Raw genomic sequence first — 26,218 nt, forward strand, 5'->3', positions numbered from 1 at the left:
GGAGAAAATGAAAAAAAAAATCCCAAGGAATCTCTTCATTCCATTCTGCCCATCCCTATGCTCTGACACTGGACTTTTTCAAAAAGTCTCTTTGTGGTCTTTGGGGGCTCAGAGCCCTGTGATCCTTCTGCTATGAACACAGGGTCATGGTCAAGTCCATGCAGACCAGTGTGGTTCTGCGGTCTGGGACTCCACTCCTAGCCCCGACTTCCAGCCCAAGACAACCACTAACTGTGGAAGTTGCTGGGGCTGTTGACCATCAGGATGCCCCTGAGTGATGGAATTATAAACAATCCTTTTGTCTTTTTTTTTTTTTTACTTTATTTTTCTAATTTTCTAGAGTTTTCTATTATTCAGAAAAAGTAATCTGATAGCCAATAATAATGTCATCTAGGGACTAACAATAATGTTTAAGAAACATTTTGCACCATGGAGGCATCAATGGGAAGAGTGCAGATACAGCCCACCAAGCTGACTGCTTTGAGAGACACCAGATTTTGTGTCTATCAACTCCCGCGGGCTTGTTTAAAAGCCTGTCCCCTTAACTCCTTCAGATACCACCTAGAAGACAGCAGAGCAGGCAAGCCAGCTGGGATGCACCAGTAATTTCTAACTATGGGGGAATCACCTGTCCCTATGACTCATCATAGTTCCCTTCAAAGGGCTTGATTTGTCCGCTGGGATGGTTGACCCCTGAGCAGGAGGAACATTTTCAGGAAAGGCAGCCTCCCTTTAGCCGCGAGAATCAACCAAGCGACCCGCACAGACCACACCAAAGATGACCAGAGTGTATATCTTCCCACTCTTTCCCCTCAGACGCTTGAAAATCAGTTAATTAACGCTCCCAGAATAAGCCAGAGTCAATGCCTCCAGGTACCTGATTTCGTTATGCAGAGTCTGACTGAGGTGGGCAGTTTTAGGGATCTAATCTCATCCCCCATTCAATCAGAGCAACTATGCTGGTTCACTGTAGACCTCTTCTCTTGACTGTGGATGACTGTTACGAGGTAGGGCCCGTACTCAAGAGTTCCAGGATAATGTGTCTTCCCTCATCAAAAGAGAGGCAAGCACTGTTAGGTGGAACCACTCGCCCCCCAACAAGAGAAGATACCAGAATGGGCTCAGGGTGCTGCGTATGGACAGGTGATCAAGGAAGGCTCTGTCTTGATTTGGTGGAGATGGTGAGTCTTCCTGACTTTGTGATCCCTGAAGCTGAAAGGATGTAGTTATTCAAAGGCTGAGGCTTTCAGGAGGATTGAAGCTGGAATAGGCACATTTAATTTTTTTATTTGTAATATTTCCATGCCAGGAAGCTACTGATCTCCTTTTGGAGCCTACAAGCCATAACAGATGAGGAAGGGGTCTGCCTGGAGAGAGAGGATGAGCCCCTCTGGAGACAAATGCCTGAACTCTTTTAACTGATCAGCTATTTTAAGTTAATGCAGAAGGAAGGTGGAAATGAGTGGAGGGAAAGGAAAAGGAAATGTGGAGGAAACAAAGCTCCCACAATGGGGAGAAAGAAATAGGACCTCCTTCCAAGTGGACATTCCACTTTCCTAAATCCCCAATCTCACAGGGTAAGGAAGGAAATGAAAGCTGAAATGAGCCCCATGCTTAAGGCAGACTCGCATGGAGCTCAAAATACATCCAAGATCAGGGACCTTGCATGCACACCTGTAAGGAATTTGAACTTGACCCGGGGTCAGGGCTGGGGCTTTAATGAGGCTGCTAACCCTAAATCCTATCCAAGGGTTGGTTCTACTTTGAGGTGAAGTTGGCAGAGGCTCCCTCTTCCTTCTCCCTCCCCGCTCCCTTCCTTCTTCCTTAGCCAGGCCACTGCTTTAGGTTGGGGGGAGGCGGGGGTAAGGTCTTAACCTGGATCCCTGTGTTGGAGGAATCGAGTTCACCAGGGCAAGGACTTGCCCTCTCTGTACGGGGCTTCCATCCTGACCACTGGCTCAGTCCTTTCACTGGCCCCAAGCAGAATTGGACCTCAGAGGGGATCTGTTCCTGTCCGGCCTCACTATCAAAGCCGTAGCTCAACGCTCCTGCTCTCCTGATGGTGAGGTAAGCCAAGTGGTTGACTTCTTTCTTAGGCATCCCTTAATATTTCAGGAAGGTTTTGAAGGGGCACAATAAGCAGTATTAAGGGTCGATCATAAAGATGAGGAGCTGGAAAGAGCGGCTGACCCATCTATGGCAAGCATGGGATTAAAAAAAGAAGGTATAAATAGTCACAGGGCAGTGAGGCAGTATCTTCAAACAGGGCTACTTAAGAAAAGTTTGAATGGTAGCAAGTTGCTCCCTTTAGAAATTCTTTCCCCGTTTTCCTGCTGGGAAACAGCTGGAGTTTGGGTCTGGTCGCAGACAAGCCCTCTGTCCCCAAACAGATGCTGGTGGACACCTGTCTCTCCCTGCTGGGCAGAGCCCACTCAAGACACTTGGAAGGAAGATACGAGGCCTCTCAGTGTGGGATGCTTCTCACTGTTTCTCAAGCCCTTGTATGCCTCAAAGGGGGAAATCTAACCTTTCAAGAAAAAAGTGTTTTAAAATTTCGTATACAATAGAAAAATTGGCTTTTCCTGAAAATGGTTTCTCTTCTCATAGAATAAATCCCTTATTTTAAAAATCCTTAGAAGCCCAATCGGAAGGTAATAGCATTTTCTGCTCCGTATCCCACCCTCATCTCTCAGCACACCCATACAAGGGGCACGCACACAGGACACCTTCTAAAGAAGCTGACCAGCACCGCTGGGAAGGAAGCCTTGAGTAGTAAACCCACACCCACGTCCAGGTTATATTGATACAAACACACAGAAAATGCACCGGAGAGCTACACATATATAGAGACCCACATTCAGGCCATTCATGCACGTGGGATGTCCTATCTGGATGTGAATCACACACACACACACACACGCACACACGCACACACGCACACACAGCAGATGAGGAGATAGGTAGGACTCTTAGCCTGGTGGATAGAAGAGGGAGAGGTGGTTAGCAGGTGAGGAAAGGTGGGACTGATAGGAAGATAGACCAGAAGACAGGTAGATGAAACAGGTGCTTGCATGGGAAGGAAAGGAAGGCTGTTGAGTTGTTGTTGGCAAAGTGCCTGAAGCACACTTAGTTCTGAAGCAACTGATTGCTCAGCTACATGGCTGACCCGTGACTATGCAGCTTGGGGATTCGCTCTTTGCCTCCCCAGGGCTGCACAGCCCCCACGGGGTCTCCGAGGGGACTGTCAGCTGCTCCTGCCCACTCTTCCCAGCGGACGCTCGTCCCTACAGCTTCCATGACTCTGGCTGGCTTCGTGGTTCGCCAACACCTGCAGGGCCAGTTTGCTCAAATGAGCCTGAGACACTGGACGGGACTTCTGCCACCCCTGTCTGGGGCTAGCCACTAAGAAGGCTATTTGGGGATGCATGGCCTTGAATATCAAGAGGAAAAGGAAGAAGATGGGAAGAGTCAAGAGTTCTCCATTAATTTACACAATATCATACAAACTCGAGCCCATGGGACATGGAGATGCTCTCTCTGCACGTGACCCATTTCCTTTCATCTGTACAGAGGTCGCCCCTAGGAGAGGGGTAGATGTCCAGTGACAAAGGACAGCTTCCATGATGGGGAGTGAAGGTCTGGTTTGGTTTGGTATACATACTTGTATACAACAGCCACAGAGGAAACGTTCCTTCTCCCGCCTGAACCGTGCTCCCTCTCTTCTCTCATGGCTTTTGTGCCCAGCTTTGTCTTGAACTTCCAGATTTAGAGGACTAAATCCTGCGGCATCCCAGAACTGTGACGTGAAGGACCACAGGGCCCTCTGAGACCCCGTGGGTTGGTTCTCGGTTCTGCCCTCGGGGAATTTCAGCTGCACACAACAAATAATAGAAAAAAGCAACACAAACGCTAAAACCCCACACTCAGAGAACGTCCACCACACACACACACTCCAGGGATCTGAAACTATGGAACGGGCACCCGCACTGGCTTGCCCCTTCGTTATTCTCCCTCGGTCTCGGGCCTCCGCCCCAGGCCGCGAAACCACCACAAAGGATGGAGACAACAGTCATGATGCAGTATTTCCATTTTAAAAGGTGCAAAGGAGAAAAGGAAACCACCAGAAGTCATCACACACACACACACACACACACGCACACACACACGCACACATCACAGCGTTACTCCAAGGCTCCAGTCTGCCCGTGCAGGACGGAAGGTGGGGTCGGGGGCAGGGGCAGGGCGGCCTCTTGTTTGACTGGTGTAAGGCAGCTGGGGGTAAGACTGGGTTTTCTGAGCATCCACGGAAGTGTCCTTTTATTGACGAGGACCTTGCCTCTCAGCATGCTGCTCTCGCCCCTTTCCACCTCTAGAACTTGGTCCAAAAGTTTGGCAGCAAAGAGAAAATGTCCTTCTCGGTCTGTTTTCTCTTGCACTTCTTGTGTGTCGCTGGTGGGCCAGGAAGGGAATCCGAACAGGAAGATCCGGAGAAGTGGTTTTGCACATGGCCTCGAAGATCTGGTTACCTTCTATGAACTACGGGCTTTGTTTCTCTGCGATACGGTCGGTGCTGGTGGTGCCTCCCTGCCGGCCCGATGGACGGCATCTCCTCTACATCCGGACTGCTTCGGACCCCTGGCGACATGTCCCTTCCTGGCCCACCACCCCATCCTTGTAGGGGGACGGGACTCGGGACGCTACCACGGGGGTTGATGTTCGCTCTGTCTTCAAGAAACCATGGAGCCAAGAGTCAAGAAAGGATGGAAGAGCCACGTGATGGGAATACTTTCCCCATCCCGGTGATGAGGTGACACAAAGTCCAGCGAGATGTGGGTGCCTGATGGCATCCTCTTGAGTTAGTTTTGTTTTATATATGTATATTATATATATATTTATATATATATATATATAGGTATGGGTTTGTTTTTTAGCACACTGTCCCGTTCTCGGGTCTGGATTTAGGGCAGTTGGTCCTCGGGACAGGTTGGACAGAAGGGGCCAAGGTACAGAAGAACCCCGAGATGAGTGTGAGGCCCAGGCCCCCCCACGCACAGAACATGGACCATCCGTAGCCGTGGCTGATGTCATCGGGGAGTCCATACAGGTAGCGCGGGTAGCGTGACAGCTCGAAGTTGATTCCGGCCACACAGGTGCACAGTGAAATGATGCAGAAGGTTCCTGGAGGGCGAGCGAGGGAACACAGGTTGGGGTGAGGGAGAGGAAGAGCGGGGAGGAGAGGGAGGGAGAGAGAGAGAGACAAAAAGACAGAGAGAAGTGAGGTTGACAGCATTTTCAATTCTCTTGAGTAGGAAAGATGAGAAGACCCAGGTACGAGCCACCTGCAAACGAGACTGATATCTGGCAATATTCAGAGAGAGGAGAAATAGCATGAAGAGATCACGGCTTCCTTGCTCTCCAATACGTTTTGCTTTTAAAAAATGGAGACATTTCTTGCCATCCAAAGCTGCTCTATCCTCCTGATTAAATCCAGTGACTTGTTCTGGGGGTGAAGGTTGACCTCTAGAACTTTTGATCTTCCCAAGTTGCCCCTAGCTGCAAAAGCTCACTCTCTACTAGTTTAATGATGTGCTCTGCAAGTAGAGGGGACAGGACAGAAAAGATGGGGTTGATTAATTGAGAGTAAAAGAGAGGAGGTCCATGTGGACCTAATTACCAACGGGAAATGGCCCAGCTTGTTGATAGCATACGTCTTGTTGTGTTATGTTAATGGGATTAATTGGGGATCTTCCTGCCTTAACTTCCTGACGGTTGTCCTGTGACTTTGGAACCTTGTAAAATTTCTGTTTGTTAGCTTTTGTCAATATTCCCCCTCGATGGGGGAAAACTGGGGCTCTCCGGAAAGCTGGCCCTTTGAGCCAGTCATCTAAGCTCCCTGTTTGGAAGTTGTGTGTGACTAAGAGGGAAGAGTTGGGCCACGTGCTGTTAGTTTCCACATAACGCTGCTGTTTTCTGTTACGATAGAGGACCGATCCATTTACATACTTCCACACTTATCAATTCAAACTTGAAAATGTGTATTAATAATTAGAAATAAAATAGGCAGGGGTGCCTGGGTGGCTCAGTTGGTGCAGTGGCCGGCTCTTGATTTTGGCTCAGGTCGTGATCTTGGGGTTTTAGGATCAAGCCCCATGTGGGGTTCCACGCTCAGCATGGAGTCTGCTTGGGATTCTCTCTCTCCTGCTGCCTCTGCCCCTCCCCCTGCTCATGCTCACTGTCCCTCTTTTAAATAAATCTTAAAAAAAAAAAAAAGAGACACACACACAGATCTATGCAGGCACATGGTGGATCCCCGAGAAATGGACTGACAGACACGTGTTACCACTGTTCTCTGGCTGCACCCTCTGACAACCCGCCTCCCAGCGGATTTTGCTGAGAGTCCCAGAGAGCGGAGATGATGGGCGACAAAGGTGGGTGAGGACCCTGCCTGACGGAGTTTGCTCAGGTGAGGAACTCAACTCTCAGACCCGTAAGCTGGTGACTAACTGGGGTGTGTGGGGTACAGAACGCCCCCCACCCGTTCCCGCCACCACAGCTCTCTGGGGGGAGCTAACACAGATGCTGGGAGCCTCTGTGGAAACCGTCTCTCAGCTGAAGGACAGTGGCCTCCTCTCATTCGCCCAGAGTACAGTGTGAGGTGCTCCGCTCCTGGACAGCAGCAGGCTGCAGCCTCTGTGGCCAGTTCAGGATCCGTCATGTTATTCTCCACGAGCACTCACTGAGACCTACGTGAGGGTCCAAGGAAAAATGCATAGTCACCGCTTCTTAGTAACTCTCCCTATGGCTTGGGCTTTGGACCTAATTCCAATCAGACTCCAAGACTAACTGCTGTCAGAGTCTAGCAGTTAAGGGAAAAGAGCTCTGCCCAAGCCCTCCCCAACCTCCCCTCCCGAAGCAAGGCTCTGCCGTGAGCTCCAGACCTGGCTATGAGAGGTGGCAGGTGTAATCCAGGCCAGGGAGGCAGGGATAGTCCCCGTATGGCCGTCCCGCCGAAGTGACGTCAGGTCTGGTGTGGGGAGGAGAGGGGGGAAATCCCTGTGACACAGAACAGTGGCTCCATGACACAAAACAGTTCATCAGCCAGTATTTATGGGACTTCTGGGTTTACACTAGATGCTAGGAAGATAAAAAGGAGAGTAAGATATGATCCCCACTCTTAAAAATCTTGAAATAAATCTAAAATTATTTTTCTAAGAATGTATTTTTTATCTTATTTATTCATAAGAGACACACAGAGAGAGGCAGAGACAGAGGGAGAAGCAGGCTCCCCAAGGAGCAGGGAGCCCGATGTGAGGCTCGATCCCAGGACCCCAGGATCATGACCTGAGCCGAAGGCAGATGCTTAACCATCTGAGCCACCCAGGCGCCCTGAGATAAAAATTCTTTTTTTTTTTTTTTAAAAGCTTACCATCTTGTTAGGGCTATGAGACATACATACATAAATGAAGAGTTGAGGGTAAAGTGAAAGGAGCACCAGACTGAGGACGGAGCAGGGGGCGGGGAGGGCCCTCCCACAACCAGCAGTCATAGGGAAAGGAGGAAGGCTAGCCCATAGTACATGCTAAGTGTCAGCCCTCTGACGAGACAATCAGGCTGGGCCGGGGCAGGTTTCCCAAGGGAAAGACAGTTCTGAAGGGGTCCTCCCCAGGTCTGGGGAGCAGCCCTCCTTCACCCTCAGCGCCCACCCCCGATCTCAGGTCTCTATGCAGAGATGAGAAGGCATACCCATGCACCACCGTCCCTGTGCCTCTAGGTTCCCAGATGCTCACTGTCCCAGCTTAGTCCAGCGTCCCACGTGAGCTGCTGTAACAAGTCCCTGCCTAACCTGCCTTCTGTTCTTGCCCCCATAGAGCAGCCAGCAGTATTTAAAAAAATTTAATCAGATCAGAATTCTCTCCCCTGCTTACAACCCTCCCATCACACTCAGTACGAGACCCACACTCCTTACCTGAGTGGACCCTGCCTCCCTATCTGGCCTCATTCTCACCTTGACTCCTCAAATGTCATCCTCCCAGAGAGCCTCCCCAGCCTCCTCCTAATATATGCCTCCCCAGTGGCTTTCCAGCTGTTGTCTCAGGAGCTGTCCCTGGTGGAGGAAGAAGCAGCTCCAGCCCTCTCTCCTCTCTTTGGCCAGAAGAGCCCTGCTTTGATCTGTGTCCGTGTGAAATTTCATTTGAAGAAAGGAGCCCAGTGATTTCAACAGTTTTGAAAAGCACAGGGCTTGTCCGTTCGCAAGGGGACCTCAAGGTATGCCATTACAGGGCCTAAGCTTTGGACGGCAAAGTCTGATGGCTGCTCCCCTGGTTCCAAGTCTATGCCTTTGGCAGGAAACGCTAATCAGTCTCAGCTCTCAGTGCCGCTGGTCCTGGAAGGGGCGTCAGACTTCTGCTCAGCCCCGGCCTCCAGACAGCCAGCCCCGCCAGCCAGCTGGCTGGGAGGACGAGTGAAATCTAACGGCCCCTCTCCGTGCCAGGACCCTCCATCACAGGGACTTGGAGCCCAGCAAGTCCAGCAAGGAGAGACGGCACCACCCCATGTAGCTGCAGCAGACAGCCTGTGCGGTGAGATCCACCAGCTCCAAAGGAACAGTGGCCTCCAGGCCCCTCTAGTGTCCCTGTTTGTAAGCCCCACCCGGCGGGGGAAGGATGGCCCACGGGTGGAGGGAACTAAGCAAACATAATGCTTCCTTCTGGGTGTTCAGACACGCCACCTGCCTCCTTTGATGGCGCTCCCACCCGAAGCTCTTCGGGACTCATGACCACGCGGTCACCCTGCAACCCACAGCCCCGCCCTGGTCACACCGGTCTGTGCCCCTGGCTGGAAGAGGCCAGGGCCTACAGGGCCCCCGGGCTGCTGCCTGCCTCATCGCCTGGCCCCTCCTCTGCAGGCACAGCTGAGGCTCGAGCGGGGGTGGGAGGGGAGACGGTTTCCACGCCGGCCTGCCAGCTCCCGTTCCAACACCATACACAGCTTCCCCATCCACCTCCTCCTCATCGCTGCCATCTCTAATTAGCGCTTCCCAGATTGCCAAATATTAGGTTCCAGTTTCCCATCCCCCTGACCAACCCTCCCGGATTTTCAGTTTCTCCGCTCTTTGACGACCTCCCCCGGCTTGCTATCTCCTCCCTCGGCTTCCGAGCTGCCCCTTGATCCTGGCTCTGTGCCACCTCTCTGTCCCACTGCATCTCCTGCACAGGCTTCTCACTCTCCTTTCCTCTTTGCAGACTTGCTCCCAAGCTCTCGTCCCATGTAACACACTCTGGGTAACCTCACCCTCTTCTCTGGCTGGAGATGCCCCCACTATGTCATTATGTCACCAGACTATGTGACATTATGTGACGTGATGTGATCTCCTATGCTATGTAATTACGTGTCCCCAACCCTCCAGCATCACAGAATGGTCAGGGTATATCCCTGGCTAAACACAGGTTTCCAGCGCTTTCTCCACAAACCCCAATTCCCTTAGGCTCCTGATTTCTTTATTCTTTCAACATCTTGCCTCCCTGGTAGGGGGACTGTCCATCCCCGTTTGCCTGGGAGTTGGTGGTGGGGATGGGAGTGTGGCCCTGGAACGTGGGATTTTCATCCTGAATCTGGAAAGTCCTGGGCTACGGGGGACAGATCAGTGACCCTTGCAGGTTCCTTCATGTCCTTCCCTCCACTCTGGCCCCCACTGGTGGTACTGCCACAGGGACTGACAGATCCCTGCTTGTTAATTAAATTAACCATCGTGCCCTCACCCGGTGAGGAGGGCCACACGGATGCCTGGAATGTGGCTCATGTGGAGACCTACCAGGCTGGGGTTGCATAGCTCCGGGGGTAGCTCACCCTTCTGCCAGCCTAAGATGTCACCAAGATACACTTAATCTGCTAGCAGCCCAATAACGGTCCCACCCCAGTCCCACCTTGAAGTTCAATAATTTTAGAGGCAGGATTCAGAGTTCTGGTGTTAACCCCCTGCTCGGCCCACTCCTGAGCATGGACGGCAGGTGTGTGAGGTGTGAGCAGAGCCTCCTGTGTGGCTGCTGCGGGATGAGCACACACGGGGTTGGGGGGGACGGGGGCAGGCGCAGGAGGGACACGTGTCTCCACCCCCTTCAGGGATTGTCAGAGAAGCCATGAGGATGGGTCCTGCGTAGAAACAGCACCGACACTGAGGCCTCAGGTCTAGCAGCAGAGATGCTCTTCCTAATTCAAGAAGCCGTCAGCCAGGAAACCAAGGCCCTCGAGAAGGTTCTTGCAGGAACTCAGGGCAGTCTGATATTGTGTGCACAGGCACCTTCTCAAATACCCATCCCTTATGTGACCAGGTGGTGCCCAAAACATCACTGGAGTATCATTTCTGCATGTTTCTAGGGCAGGAAATCTATCTGCATGACGATTTTCTGCTCCCAGGAATGAGAAGGGACGTCTGTGTATCCCTAGACCACGCACGCCCATTCCCTTGTTGCTTCATGGCCAAAGGGCCTCCGTTTGGACCCGGGTCCACCAGCCTGCTGCAGAGCGGAGGCGGCAGCCGTGCCCCTGTGGGCGTGTGTGTCAGGGGTCGTCAGAGGTCGGGACATCTGAGCAGCAGCCCAAGTCCTCCCTCAGCCACTCCCCCGAGAGCCCCTGTCCCATCTTTAAAACCATAAAGAAGCAGATCGGCAAACAGAAAGAGGATCCCTCCTCCTCCAGCTCCGGCGTCTGCATCCCAGGAAGCCGATGTCTACCAAGCCCTTCCTTTGCGGAGATCAGATGCCTCAGCAGCATTTAGCTCTCAAGAGCACTTTATAGCTTTGCTCAGACCTGCACGGAATACAAATTACTGTTGAATTATACACCATTGCATCAGCAGCGGCCGACAGGCGGGCTGCACGGGCTTTCAAATCCAAGGTGCCTTAGGGGTTTGCTGGGCTGAGGCAGGGAGCGGTGACAGGCTCCGGAGAACACCCTGCAAGGCACGGCGCCCTGAGTTCGGACAAAATCATCCATCATTCTGCAAACTCTGCAAACGCTCTAGGCAGAGACACTGCAGGAGTGCCGCACCCCCCCACCAGCCCCACCCCCGGGGAAGCAGCGTCTGTGTTCCCGAGGTTGCGTCTCCGTACCACAGGGCTGCTCTATGTCTGTGCATGCTTATGCCCCCGAATACAACATCCCCAGCTCAGGCGCCGAAAGGGACTGGCCCACGCGTACAGCCTGGCATCGGTTCTCTAGACAACACTTCCAGATTCCCGACCTAGAACCTGGAGCCTTATGCCTTTGTTTTCACATACCTACAGGGTGTTGGGCAAATCCATAAGCACTGATGTCAGGGACGTAATTGGGTCCTCAAACTTCCTATAGTGCAGCCCTAACTTCTGTACCTCAGAGTGTGACCGTGTATGACACAGGGCTGTTGCAGAGCTAACAGAGTGAAAACGAGGCTGTTGGGGGGGGGGTCCCTAATCCAAACTGACTGGTGTCCTTCCAAGAAGAGGATATGAGGATATATAATGAGACACCAGACAGCTGAGCGCAGAGGCAAGGCCAAGGGAAGAGGCAACAAGAGGGTGGCCCATCTGGAAGCCAAGAAAGAGGCCTCAGAGGAGACAACCCCAATGACACCTTGATCTTGGACTTCCAGCCTCCGGAACCATGGGATAATAAATTTCTCTTGTTTGAGCCACCCAGTCTATGATTTTTTTGTTGTGGCAACCCTAGCAATCGAATGCAACAGGTGAACACATAATAAATGGCTTATTTCCATAACATTCCAATCCACGATAAAATAAGACCATCTTTGTTTCCAGACCTCACAGCCACGCTGTAGCTAAACCAGGTATCTAAACATAACCATGCAGTGAAAAGAAGGGCCATATGCACACCAATGTTCATAGCAACAACGGCCACAATCGCCAAACCGTGGAAGGAGCCGAGATGCCCTTCAACAGACAAATGGATAAAGAAGATGTGGTCCATACATACAATGGAATACTACTCAGCCATCAGAAAGGAGGAATACCCAACTTTTGTGTCAACATGGACGGGACTGGAGGAGATGATGCTGAGTGAAATAAGTCAAGCAGAGAAAGTCAATGATCATATGGTTTCACTTACTTGTGGAGCATAAGGAATAACATGGAGGACAGTAGGAGAAGGAAAGGAAAAGTGAAGGGGGGGAATTGGAGGGGGAGACGGGCTACAAGACTGTGGACTCCAAGAAACAAACTGAGGGTTTTAGAGGGGAGAGGGGTGGGGGGGATGGGTGAGCCTGGTGGTGGGTATGAAGGAGGGCACGTATTGCATGGAGCACTGGGTGTTATATGTAAACAACAAATCTTGGAACGCAACATCAAAAACTATTGTATGGTGACTAACGTGACACAATAAAAACTTAAAAAATAAAACTAAAATGATTATGTTCCAAAAAATAAAAAAACATAGAAAGCAATAGCTACTGGGCACCTTCTGGGTTTTTTCTCCAGCTAGTCTTCCTCACCAATGTATCTATGCTTACTTCTTTCCACTCAATACCTGTCAATCCATTTATTCTTTGGGTATAGATTTAGATTTGATCCCAACATCCATGGCTCTGCGGCCTTTCCACCAAAGACAGAGCCTTCGCAAACTTGTGCAAACATCTCAAGGGCTGAGCAAATGGAAGAGGGCACTGGTGGCGTTCAAGTGCCTTTTGTGATGGGAACTTACTAAGGTCAAAAGAAACTTTGCCTGGTGTCCTTGACTAGAATTGGACATTTCCATCCTCCACCCGGTCTACGCAGAGTCCATGTATCTAGAACTGATGGTCTAAGCCAAGTCTCATCTCTCAAGAAGCCTTCCCTGAGTATGCCCAGCTCAAGATTATTCATATTTTTTCTGGATCCATAAAGCTTTTATGATCCAAAACAGGTGACCTGACAGTTATAGGGATGCTTCCTGTTCTGTTTTAGTTCATGTTCGGCTAGACTGTCGCTTTCTCTAGAACGTCACTAGAAGAAAGGCTATCAGGCTTTCAGGTGAAACTACGGGCTTTGAAACCTAGAGGGGAATGAAGTTGACACCATGCCTGGTCCTCCCATCCTTTTCTTCCTCCTAAACCGTTCTGTGATCGCTGAGGGGTTTGTGCACCTGCCCATGTGTGCGTGTGCGCCCACGCAGGTGCACACCTACCCATGTTTCCTTGGGCACCTTGGGTTTTAGGAAGCATTTTTATATTCACAGAAATTCTGCATTGGAATAATACCTCTCTGCAAGATTATTCTGAAAAGCGATAATACATGTGAAAAGGCTTAGAGAAGTTAAAATTGCTTTCTATATGTAAGGTATAATATTAGAAATGGAAGGTTTTAAGTGAGGGTGAGGAAAAATTGTTCTGGAGGACAAGAAAGAAATGAAGTTGCACTTTTCCTCTCCATCACCCACTCCACCTGCCCCCTCCCAGGTTCTACCCCAAGGTCAATGCCATACCAGGAAGCCATTGCTCTCCACAGAAACCAGAGGAAGGACTCACTCAGGACTCTCAATTCTGTGGACTTTGTGGAACCAGAACCATGGAATTTGGAAGAGCTCAGAGACAGAGACAGACCCCCCCACCCCAGCCCCCGTAATGGAACTTATCCTTGGGCTCAGAGAGGTTAGAGCAACCAGCAGGGGTTACATGACAGCATTGTCAGAGAAGCTCGTAAGCCTGTGGTTCAACCAGGGTGGGCAAAAGGAAGCAGCCCCAACGGCGGTATGGGGAATCGCCATGAAACAGGAGCCGGGGACCTTTCCGAGGTGCCACTGAGCTTGTGCCCTTGTTCCTCTGGCATACGGAGGAGGCACCTAGCATTCTCCCACACTCATTCATTCAATCCCTACTATACAGCAGACTGTGAGAGCTACCTTTTTATCATTTTTAGTCTACCCAGTTTCCTTTTTTTGTTAAAACGCTACCACCATTCTTTCTCATGGGGAAGCCATTCTGAGATCCCAAGGGTTCATTCAGACTCAAACCAAATGTCAGGGGTTGTAACTTCTGTATCTCTTAAAGATGTGATCGCATATGTGTGCGTATACGTGCAGCATGGAATGTATATGATGTAATCCACATAGTAATCTCCAGTTAAATAATTCGCTAGAGGTCCCAAAGCTTCCACAACAGAGCAAATACCTGATTTTCCCATAAAACCTAGACTATTTGATTGTAGAAGAATTTGAGAACTATTCATTATACTTCTTCCCACTCCCCCCATTAAAAAAATCCCCCAGAAAAAGCCACCCCTGGCCCACACCACTTTTGCCCACCTGCCCTGGGATATTCCATGCTTCTTGGCACAAAAAGTTGGGAAAATCAGAGATGAGTGGTCCGTGGTGAGCTACGAGCTTTCCATATGGCGGGCATCTATGTACACGTGAGAGTCCCAGAAGACAATGAATGAAGAGTACAGCAGCACATCTTTCTCAACGTGAATCTTTGGAGCTTCCTATCCATCTGGGTCTTGGTTCAGAGCTGAGAGTTGGTGGGATCCAACTGGCTTCCTAACTAAACTGAGAGTGGCATCTACAGCTGTGCAGAAAGGAACATTCTCAAGCTGTGAACAGTGAGCTTCCAAGAGTAAAGCCACTTAGCGCATGCCATCTTCCTGCCTCTGCTTCTCTTTTCTCTCCTCCTCTTTCTAGGCCAACCCTTTCTGGTAGATGACAATGGTCCCTAGAGCAAATGTGGAGAATCTATAGGGTGGAGGGCAATCTTGTCCTGGGTTTCTTGCTCAGGACAAGGCTTGGAAGTAATTCTAAACCTCCTGCCAATCATCTCTGATACTACAGGTTTGTGGTTGCTCTGGTCATTGACCTTCCTAAGGAGTTTACAAGCCACATCCCCACCCCCCCAAACCCCACCCCCAGGACCAGCAGGAAGCCGAGCACAGGTAGACCTATCCTTACATATGAATTCCTGCCTTGGTGGTCTAAAGCTCTCCTGGCCCGGAGGGACACTAAGGGAGCTCTATCCGCTTCCGGGTACAAGAACTCCAGCCAACGGAGATGTTCAGAGTGGAAAGAGAACTCCAGCGAGAATCAGAAAATCTGATCCCATCCCTGCCCATGACATGGGAAGAGCACCTCCTCTTTTTGGCCGTGATCCCTCAACCATACAATACACAGAGGGAAGGACCAGATCTCTGCGGTCCTTCCAGTTAAGCGATGCCCTGACTCTAGGTGTGGGGGTAAGACGGTTCCATCCTTTCTGAACTGCTCTAGGACGGGCTGCCAGTCATTTTGTCAAACATGAGCCACCTGGAGAGAAAACACTGCTTCTCACCTCCCGACATGCACAGAGGGGCTGCTGGATGAGACCATTAGATGTCATTAGTTGACATCAGTGTGCATATGAGGCTCTGCTCTAAATTGCCTTGATTTTAAATGTGGAAGGATGGGGGCCCAGCTGTTTAAGTGTCTGGAAGAAATTGGCTCCTGAAAGAAATCTCTCAGGCTTCTACCCTATCTGATCTGAGCCAATGCCATGTTAATTAGGAGGGGAAGAGGCTTGGGGTGGTAGCCAGAAGATCAGGCGAGCCTGCCACCTGGTTTGGTTTATGTCTCCATATGCCTGGCGCATTTGTTAGCTTGGGCTGGCCTTTCTCTGAGATGATGTCACCTCACCGCTGGGTCACAGAACACATATAGTTTTATACAGATCAAACACTGATATGTAGTATTTACGACATGGCAGGCAATGTTGCAAGTGCTTTACTTAGCTCTTTTAATCCTCCAAGCAAGTTTATGAGGTTTGGCTAAGGAACAGAGAGGTCAAGGAGACTATCCAAGGTCACACAGGTAGCAAGTACGGGAGCCAGGATTCATATTCACGCCTTTGCCGCTCGTTGTGTTGGCTCTCATTTCTCATGCATGCGGATTGTCTCTGGGGCTGGACTGTAAGCATTATAAGCAGAGAAGCCTTCTTCTTCCCCAGCAGGGCCCTGTACACAGCGGTGCTTCTATAAGACCTATCAACTAGATGATGACATTGGGAGAAGGGCTTGTAGTGACCAAAAGTGCCCCGAGGAGGTTCTGGGAAACACTCAGATTCATGGCTTAGGTAATAAAACTCTCACTGTTGATTCTTCAGAGAACTTGGAAGACTTTTCATAACGTGTACACAGGGTCACTCCTTATTTGTGCCATGGAGAGGGGTGAGCTCCTGTGGAGGAATAGGATTCTCCCAGCAGATGTAGGGTGGAGAGGTCGAGAAAGGAAATGAATCAAGATCACAGCATTAACTTCCTTCCAGGAAGACTTTGTAGCTTCCCAGTGGGCCAGAAGCTGAACCCAGTGGACAGAGTAAGCTGGTGGTCAGAAGAGGATACCCAGGACCTCAGTATAGACTCCAGCCCATGGAAGGGGTCCTCTCCTCCTACCAGCAACTCCTGGCTCATCAATGGGTCTCAACCTGGGTACCTCTTTTCACCCCTCTTTTCTCTTGGAGATTTGGGGGATGATAATTTCTCATCTTGGCTTTCTGAACTCATACTCTAGTGAGAAAAGAATCACAGGAAGGAGGCTGATGGAGCAAAAACATGTCAGCTCTATTACTGATAAGGCTAGCACAGCAATTGTGGCTTGACCCTTGGCCACATTCAAGGGCACCCATACTTTCCCCCAGCTGACATTTGAGGATGAATTGCCAGAGGGAGGGAACATTCAGGTTTGCAAAGCAGGTACACTCACCCTCAAATGTTGACTCACACTGGTGGGCCCAGAAAAGAAAGACAAACAGGCCTCCTGACGCCAGCCTAACCCTGATGCCTCGACCTGGGAAGGCTGCCCGTGTGGAGAAGCAAACAGGGCAGAGGACCCAGATGGTGTGAAGCCCCATGAGCTCAGCCTCTTGGCCAACCTCACCAGAGAAGTCAGTCCCCTCTTCTTCCTTGGGAAATGGAGTCTTCAAAGGTGGCGTGTCCTCCTGAAGAAAGGGGTTTCCAGCTTTACAGGCCTTGATGGGAATGCTGAGATCAGGAGAGAACTCTCCAACGTACCCTTGGCCATACAATCTCAGGCACTGTTAGAAACTGGACCCAGAGGCTTCTGGAAATGTGATGACAATTGAACTTGTCTGACAATGTTACAAGCTAAGCCACAGTGGGTATTTTCATTAACTATATTGTATCCTGGAAGGGTGGTGCAATCTTTAAGAAGTTCCTAGGTTTTGTTAGGGAGAGCAGTGGGAAGGACACAGCTACTCCCATTCCTCCCTACCCAGGATCAAAATTAGGGGGTAAAATAGCATACTCGGTTTACATTTTACCTCCACATAAAGCTACTTAAGCATTTTTTCTTATATAAAAAGGATTCTCTTTTGCTTCGTTTACGACAGAGTTTAGTTACACAGAAAAATATAAAATTGGAAATTATTAATGGCATGTGAAATCCTAAACGAGAACGAGTAAAGAAAGTCTTGGCATATTGCTTCATCTAGAAGTGGCCAACTCTTGGTCTCGGTGCAGGTTCAGCTGATTGATGGTGTAAAAGCCCGTTGAGGGCAACTGTAAGGTCAAGTTGACTTGATTCTTCCTTTAGCCTCAATTTCTAGCCCACCCTGAGGCTGCTCCACAGTCCCTGGCTCAGAAAGGTCCTCTTTCTCTGACAGCCCTGTCATGGCACCCACCACTCCGCCTCCACCACTGCCCGGGTGGCCCTTAAGGACAGGGACATGTTTATCTGTGTATCCTGGGTGCTAGCACCAGGCCTAGCATGCAGTAGGCACTCAATCAATGTGTAGTGAGTTGCACTTAAGTCTGTAAAGCAGATAACTAAGAAGTAGTACAGAGCAGTCTTCAAATATTTGAAAGACTGTTGGAGGAAGAGGGTCCCAACTTTAATTTATGTTACTTTGGCAGAAAGGGCCCAAGTCCAGTAAGTCGAGGTTACCAGAAACCATAATAAGGTTTAAAATAAAGAGGGGCAAACTGACCACTGGAGGAGCTGGCAAGGAAGAGGTCCCTCCGCTACCATGAAGGCTTTGACTCAGAGGGGACATGGGAAATTATCTCAGTTTCTGCTCCAGGAGATACTCGCAAGGAGGTAAGTGCCATGAAAATGGTACAAAGCGATGTCTGTGTTCAGAGGCAGAGTCTGGTTTTAGTTAAGCTGGTTCAAAAGGTTTCTAGAAGATGCTGAGGCTTGAGGAAGCAGAGGCCTTCACCAGGCCGAGCAGGGTGGCCCAGAGGCAGGCAACGGCAGGTGTGTGGGGGGGAACACGACATGTGGCTGGAGGTGAGTCCGGAGTGAGATTGTGACCCACATTAAACTCCGGCTGGTGACGCTGACCTTTACTCAGTAAGCCACATGGAACCCCAGAATGTTTTCATCAGAGAAATGACATGGCAGGAGGTGTATTTTAGAAAGACAGAATGGTGTAAAGGTTGAATTAAGTGGAAAGTCGGGAGAGGAACATCTATGTGATACCTATCCTTTGCTAGATGCTTTTCCTGCGAATCCTTTCATTCTATCCACACAAAAACCAGATGGGGTAGGCAGCACTCCCTCAGTTCTAGGAGAAAACGGAGGCTCCGAGTTTGGAGACACAGATGTCCACCCAGGGCTAAATGACTGGTCAACACTAGTGTCATACTCAGGGCCCCAACGGTGCTCAGGGAATGGACATGAGTGAGAGAGCCACGAAGAGTATGGCAACGGCGATACTGGCAGACACTGACAGTTGGCTAAGCTATGGGTGACACTGGAGAAGTGAACAATGACTCAGAGGTGACTGGCAGACTCCTGTGCTGAGGAAGGCAAGAAAAGCAGCTCATTTCATGGGGAGAAGGGAAAGGACAGAAGCTGACATTTGTCAGGCACCCACAGTAAGCCAGTGCTTAGCACGGATACCATAAACATAAAGCAGACACGTACCATCTACCAAGAAAGCACGAGTCTAGCTCACGGCATGTTTGTGGTTCCAGAGAACAGTTAAAAACATGAGGCTAGAGCTCAGAAAAGGCCATTCCAAAGCAGTTCCAGACTCATCCATGCAGAGGTCACTGTCACTGCGAGAGTAGCTACTGGTGACAAGGAGACATGTTTGCAGGGAGAAAGGAAAAAAGAGCATCGGAAGCCACATTTGCAGATAAAGCAAAGAGCAAAGGAAACAGAAAAGACACAGAAGAAAGGCAAAATCATGAGCATGCTGTCATGGAAGACAAGAGATGAGAGTCTGAGAAACCGGTAAATCCATGCGAGGTCAGGAAGCATTGGCTCGAGGCCAGGCAACAGGTGGAACAGTCAGGAGGAAGTAGGTCCATAAGAAAGGAGCTTCTGAGACGTGGTGGGAACAGACACCAGACTTCAAGACATGGGGGTTGGTGGTGGGGCTATAGAATAAGATTATTCTTTTTGTTCCCTGAACCCCCAGCTTTGTCTTCCTGTCTAGGGCCCACAAAAAGGTAAGGCTTTCAGCCAAAGATGCTCATTTTCCTATCTCTCTGGGGACCCTCCCTTCAACAGAAGCAGCCTTATCTTTTCTGCCACCCCAGGAACAACAAACAGTCTTCATCCCCCATGATGTGAGGTCTGGGTGGGGTCGTCTCTCACCAGATCAGGTCATGAGTGGCTCAAGGTTCATAAATACGTCGACATCTTTATTTTTATTGGGGAGAGAGCACTGTGTGATTAAGCAGAGACCTGGGCTTTGGAGTCAAATAGACTGGTGTTGGAATCCTGGGTCTGGGAACCACGTGACCGTGAACTCTGGCAGCAAGCGCTAGGAACCACAGAGAAGGTTAAGAGCTAGTGACAAACCGAGCAGAGGAACAAACACGCAGGAAAGGCTCATGACATGCCAGACAGCGTTCCGCACGGTCCACTTCTCAGTGATGGCTTAGCACAATCCTAGAAGGCAGCTCGTGCCTGAACTTCACCACATCTGGACCTACTGCTATTGTTGACACTCTGGTAGCAGAAGTGACTCCCTTCTTGGCCTCTCTACCCCTCTGTCTCCTGCCCTGCTCCCCAAATGAACGCCTGCCCCTTACCCCGTGGGGGTGAGGAGGACCAGTCCGGTCTGGGCGTAAATGTAGACTGTGGCGCGTTTATGTAACTGCTTGTGTTGTGGCTCCCTGGGCCTAGCTTGTGTTCTACAAAATAAGGGCTGAGGGGAGGATGAAAGCGTTGACGTCTGAACAACACCCACCACGGATACAGCACAGAAGGTCCCAACTGTGAGCCTCCCCTCCCGCTCCCCTCTCCCACGGGGGCGGGCCTCCTACGGGGGGGGGGGGGGGTGGGTTCGAAGGTCCACAGGGTGCCTTCCCCCTCCTTTGGAGGTCTCTGAACTGTCACCCAAGTCACAAGGGATCCCCTTTCTGTCCTCTTTCCTGCTGAAAAGTCAGACCCAGAATTCCTTTGTTTCCATTCGTTTGCATATTCAAGGTGTCAGTCCTTAAAAGGAAAACTGCTCTTTTATCACACTAATGGGTCTAGGGGTCTGATTCTTCTGGAAGACAGTGAGCAAATCTAAGGCACTGGGTTTTATCTTTGACTGAGTAGGCACTGGTTGTTTATTTAATGAGCACCGAGTCGGATCTAATGGTATCCTGAGTGGGGATGGGCGGGCCTCTTTCACAGACACATCTTGGATATCCCTGACCTTCTGATGGCTTCTATAGATAGAGAGTTTTTTCCAAATCAAGACTCGTGGTATGAGACATGATCTGATAATAGGAAAGTATATTTGAAATCAGGAGATCTTTAGAACGTGAAGGAGGTAGAACAGCTTCACAGGCACTCGTTCTCCAACTATTTTATACTGGGGGATAAAAATGCACACCATTACTCACCTGTCCCCAAAGCCCAAGGTCTGTTAGGTTGAAAAGGTATGTCCCCCAGAGCAGAATTCCTTTACCTCTCTGGGCCCATCTTTATAAGCCTTCTCCAGAATAATGCGTTAGGGCCTTCCAGGAATCATTCTCCCACTGGTACCCACCAGGCCTTCAAGGCTGTCACCAACCCCCCATTCAGCTCTCCCCATGCCAAGCTCCTGCCCACCCCCAGCATCACGGCAGTGAGGCACAGGTGTGCTGCCCTGGGCTTGGAGGTGTCCTGCCTATACGCTGTGGGGGTGGCCTGGCCCTGCCCCCCACCTCAACAACCCAGGCCAGTTCAAGCCAGCTTTCGGGTGCCCAGAGGGAGCAGGGGCCCTAACTATTGTGTTCACATGGTGCATCTCAGTCACCTAAGTAGTGAGGGCGACAAAATGCTTTGTGGGGGGAGAGCTCCCCGCCTTCCTTCCTCGGGTTTGGCTATTTCTGAAGCCACTTCTCACCTGTCCTTAGCCCCCCAGGGCAGGAGAGAGGAAATTCCTCCTCATTTATAGCTACTTCTCCATTTTGTTTCCCCAGGAGCCGCTTTTATGCCCACTAGTAGGGGTCTCTCCGTTTATTTCAGGAACAAGCATTTTTCTTTGATTTATGACTCATTTCAAGAGCCAGAGGCTTGCCTGACAAGTTCCCTTTCTCTGAAGCTTGCACACCTCTATAAGAACATCCTAGAAGAACCATAGGGATGGAAGCTTTTGAAGCTGCTTTAGAAATTACCTCAGTTTCCATGGCAATCAAGCACTGTGGAGTCACTACCGCATTCGGGGTCTGTTTCCACTGAAAAGGCTGTTGGAGAAATCTGTTCTTTCTCAACAACCCTTCCCCACAGCCCCCCCAGTAATGGAGATGGTCTTTCAGGTGCCCTGCCCTCTCTCTCTTCTCCTGCCTGCCCTTCCCCCATCCCACCCTTGCCAATAATCCACAGTCTGCAAGCAAGGACCCCAATTCGGTACAGTGATGTTATTTCTACCCCAGGAAAGACAGGGTCCTGGCCTCACTCTGGACTCTATTCCCTGGAAAATTCAGACACGTCTGTGTTGGCAGAGGCAGGCAAGCCAGGAAGGCACCAGGCTGTGGAGGTCCACTTATCCCGAGACTCCCAGGCACCTTCCCCACACTCGGCCTAGACATTGACCCAAAACCATGCCTTAGCGTCTGGAGTAACCGAACTTTGCTATTCCCTTGTCTCCTTACACTTCTAGGTCAGTCCTGCCTGTGTTAACTGGTTTTGATTGTTCATTACAGGAACTTCACAAAAGATCCATCAGCTTCCACTGAAAACATCGAAGATTTTCCCAAATCCTGCTGTTTCCTTCAATCCTAGACATCATCAGTATTCTCAACCAATCTCAATCAAACACCTGCACTGAAATAAAGGCCTTAAAGCAAACTTCTAATTCCCCGTTGACCCTGATCTGACCATCTTGCTCTGGGACCCTGCCAGCTTTACAAGGTGCTGTGTTCTCCCCGACTGCAGTAAGCAACAAACTCGGCTTTGTCTTATTCGCAGGTCACGTGGGCAATGTCGGGGGAGTCAGCTTTTGATCTAAGGAAAGGGGAATGCATGTCTATGTGATTACTTGGTTATCAGGGACAAGGAGTGATATTAAGCACAGCAGACTAGGCCCAAGTTAGGGCAAAGAGGAACGGGGAGCAGAAAGAGGGAAGACCTGATTTCTCAGGACCCTCTGGAGCTCCCACAGCGAGAGGTTGCCACAGACTGGGATCAAGGTGTGTGCGTGTGGGACAGTGATGGAGGCAGAGCTGGCGTCACAGGCATGTGCACTTCCTTTCGTGCACTGCTGTCACCTTCTTGAATGTCTTAATGTTTAAAGAAGGGGTCCCAGGTTCTCATCTTGCATTGGGCTCCAATGTTGTAGCTGGTCCTGGCTGGAGGGGAGGGATGCTCCCTGGTGTGCAGCAATGCACCATTCTCAGGGGCACATGACAGTCCTCCTACCTGACCTGGCCACGCTGGGGCACAGGGACCAGGCCCCCACTCACAGAAACTGCCATGGGAAGCGGAAGAAGCTCCAGCTCCCGGCACCCCAGAAGGAAGCCAGATCACTGATGAGTGAATGCCACATACTATCAAGCGATCACCCAGGCAAGAACCCCAGGTTCTTTCTGTCTGTGAAATAGACAGAAGGCAGGCCAGAGTGAGATGATGCCACCTCAATCAGTCAAACCCTCATCATGGTCTCCAAGGTCTTATGGCTGCTCTGTTTTACGAAATATCTCCAACTTACTCTGTTTCTGTCCTCTTGCTCAACTTCCTCTGACCCAATAGGCTCATTCCCGTCCCAGGTCCCTTGCGCCTGCTGTTCCTTTTTCAAGGACTGATCCTGCCAGGTCTTCCCAGGAAGACTTCCACTCAACGCAAGCCTTCAGTGGAAGGCTCTGTCCAGCTGTGACCACCCAAGAGGCTTTCTGCCCACGCACTGCCCCTCATGTATGGCGGGGTGCCCCATCACTCTCTTCCGCCCTTCCAGCTTTCTTCTCCACAGCTCTGTCACCTGGCATTATATCAGGTGTTTACGGTACTCGATTATTTGTTGCTTATCTGTCATGCCACCAAGAGTGTAAGCTTCGTGAGCACTCTGTCCTCTTCCCCACTCTTGCCCAAGTGCTTCAGCAGTGTCTGGCGCTTGATAAACAATGACGAGTTATTGAATGAACGGACAAGGAGGGTGGTGATTAGCCAGAGGGACCTTACCTGCTCAAGCAACTTTCTCTTTCTCATCCCATGGCAGGGTCTTTGCCCGGTGTTGCTAGCGATGGTTTGGGGCTGCTGAGAGCGGAGGGTCACTGAAGATGGTTGTTTTCACAAAGAAGTGGCTGAAATAATACCTAAAACTTTCTGGAGAACAATGCTAAGCATTGTCCTAAGTCCTTCACATGAGTTAACTCTCACAATCATATTTCTAGAAGGTACTATTTGTAGATGAGAAAATTGAAGGAGTGTATACAAGGTAGTTAAGTAACTTTCTTGAGTCACACAGCTCCTTTGGTCCTGGACTAGCTCTTAACGGTAAAACTGTAATTCCCCTTTTTAGTTGGAGGATTCTAGCTCCTGAACAAGGACGTCAAGCTCCAGTGAGATGGCAAGGAATGGAGGGTGACTCGTGGCCCATCCACCCTCTTTTCCACCTCCTTCTAGGGTCTGCTTTCTGACTTAGCATTTCCCTCTGGACATTTAGTGACAGAGCACCCCGCCCCCGCCATTCTGGGGAACGTGTAGCACTGTGGCTTTGCTGAGTGTTGGGCGGGCAGGTTACAGGCACTGGGAGACAGCCCTCACTGACAAGATTTGGGTGTACTGGACCAAGGCTGCTTACTCTTCTCCTCTAAAGTGCAAATCTGTAATGGAGGCGGGTCCTGAAGGGTGGAAAGGGCTCAACTCCTTTGGATGAGCTCCAACTCTTCAGATGAAAATGAAGCCTTCCTGCGGTCTGGGTTGCTGACGTGACTGACCCAGGCCCTCGTCACACATTAGGGAAGGGTGCATGTTGCTTCTCAGTCCTCCTGGCCATGTGTCTCCTCTCCCAAATGTCTTTGTTTTGAATGTAATTTTCCAATGCTAATAAATATTCAAACAAGCACCTTCGGAGAGGCGAGACAGGAATATTCCAGGGTATGAAGTTCTTTCTGAATCTCTGCTTGGGGTTTTGTAAGAAAGGTTGTTAGGCAAAAAGCCAAGAGGAGAGTTGTGATGTTCTAGTGAAATCTCCCACGAATCTATAAGAGCAGTTCAGCAGGGTAAATAGATGGGTTTTACATCCTCGTTTGGTCATGGTAGGTTATAGAAACTTCTCTGCCTGCTAGAAGAGACTTACTTACATAAATATATCAGTAACAGCTACCATTTACTGAGGGTTTTATAAGCTTTGCACTGTGGTAAGTCACTGAGTTACTGATTTATCCTCTCCTCCAACTCAGAATATCTCACTTACGTGGGCTCCCTCTTCTTACCCATGAGTCACGAAGTAATGACCACAGTCATGAAGTGGAAGTCAGGACAGAGAGAAATGCAGTCCTAGCCACGCTTCTAAGTAGTGCCGGAGTAGGAGTGACCATGGGGAGAGGCTGAAGGCCACCCTAGATCTTACTCCGCTTGGTGGGCATCCTTAAAATCACTCACTGCCTAACAGAAAGAGTCCCCCGACCAAACGCCTATTGCCTCAGACTTTCCATTTTGGGCTTATACATTCTCAGAATGGCTGGGCCTTTGTCAGGGTTTCTGTGTATCAGAAGAGGGGTATCAGGGGGTTTGGAGCACCGCTGAGCTACTCTCCGGTGAGCCTGGTGGGGGGGCGACATCTGGCATCACTGGTCTGCAAATCACGGCCATCACTCAAGTCTGATAACTCGAGCTCCTTCAGGACTTTCTCTTCGCTCCCCCTGCCTGACTGGGAAGGGAGAAAAGGCCACCCTGGTCACAGGTGGGAGGAAAAGGACTTTTAATGATTTCTTTTTCCCATTACCACCTGTGCCCTCAATTCCGGCCACAATCTCCTTCGTCTGCCTCTTTGTGCTTTGAGAAGGGAGGAGGAGAAAGGGAATGGAGTGAAATTCTGGGCTTGGCAACAGCCCGGGAGCACAGACTGGAGGCATGCCAGTGTGGGAAGATGTGCCTGTGGCCCGGAGAGCTGAACACCCAGGCAGCGGGAGGAGCTTCTGTCACAGGCGAGCTCTGTCCCCAGGGCTGCCACTCACTAGCTGCAGGGCTTGGGACAACTGACACAACCACTCTGATCTGGAGACACAGGGACATCAAACTGGATGGTCTCTAAGGTCCCTTCCATTTCTAACACTCTTGAACTCCTGTTAAAGATGGAGGTCTTCATGAATTCATGTGTAATGCATATCCTTCTTCCAAAGGCAATTTGAGACATTTTCTACCAGAAGTACACAGACCCTAGGATTGTTCAAATAAAGAGAGAAAGAGGATAAGGAATCCCATGGAAGGGGAGAAGATCAGGCCAGGGATAGAAGATAAGGTAGGGTACTTTCTTGATACCTGTTCCATCGAGACAAAACAAAATACCTTCTATGACACGTACTTCACGTTTGCAATGCATGCAGTCAACAGGTGTTTGAGGGTTTAGACACTGTTCCTGACTAGGGGGACACCTCTGGAGCTCATGGAGCTTACATCTAAGTGGGGGTAGAGAGGCAGTGAACAAATACAGAATATTAACGACACTGAGACACCTAGTGGCCGGATTTTGGTGTCTATACACCCTTCTCCAATAAAAACCAGGGCTCTTTGGAGAAATGGCGGGAAATACACAAGAGGAGCCTGGCGCCCCTTGTGATGTCAGAAAGTAGCAAGAGCTCAAAAACAAACAAACAAAAAAACCCCACACCAAACCAAAGGTAAC

At 50.2% G+C, this 26,218-nt stretch overlaps 1 protein-coding gene across 1 annotated transcript in view; it reads right to left on the reverse strand.

Annotated features, from left to right (window-relative positions):
* Positions 1–4,720: 4,720 nt before the first annotated feature.
* TMEM178B (transmembrane protein 178B) overlaps positions 4,721–26,218 on the reverse strand; it is a 317,812-nt gene continuing 296,314 nt past the window's right edge. The window contains exon 4 of the mRNA XM_032867465.1: positions 4,721–5,178. Within this exon, the coding sequence (XP_032723356.1) occupies positions 4,928–5,178 (251 nt within the window). The 3' untranslated portion in view covers positions 4,721–4,927. The remainder of the gene's footprint in view (positions 5,179–26,218) is intronic.

Source organism: Lontra canadensis, unplaced genomic scaffold, assembly GCF_010015895.1.
Source record: "Lontra canadensis isolate GAN:19392208 unplaced genomic scaffold, GSC_riverotter_1.0 scaffold2, whole genome shotgun sequence".
Classification (NCBI taxonomy): domain Eukaryota; kingdom Metazoa; phylum Chordata; class Mammalia; order Carnivora; family Mustelidae; genus Lontra; species Lontra canadensis.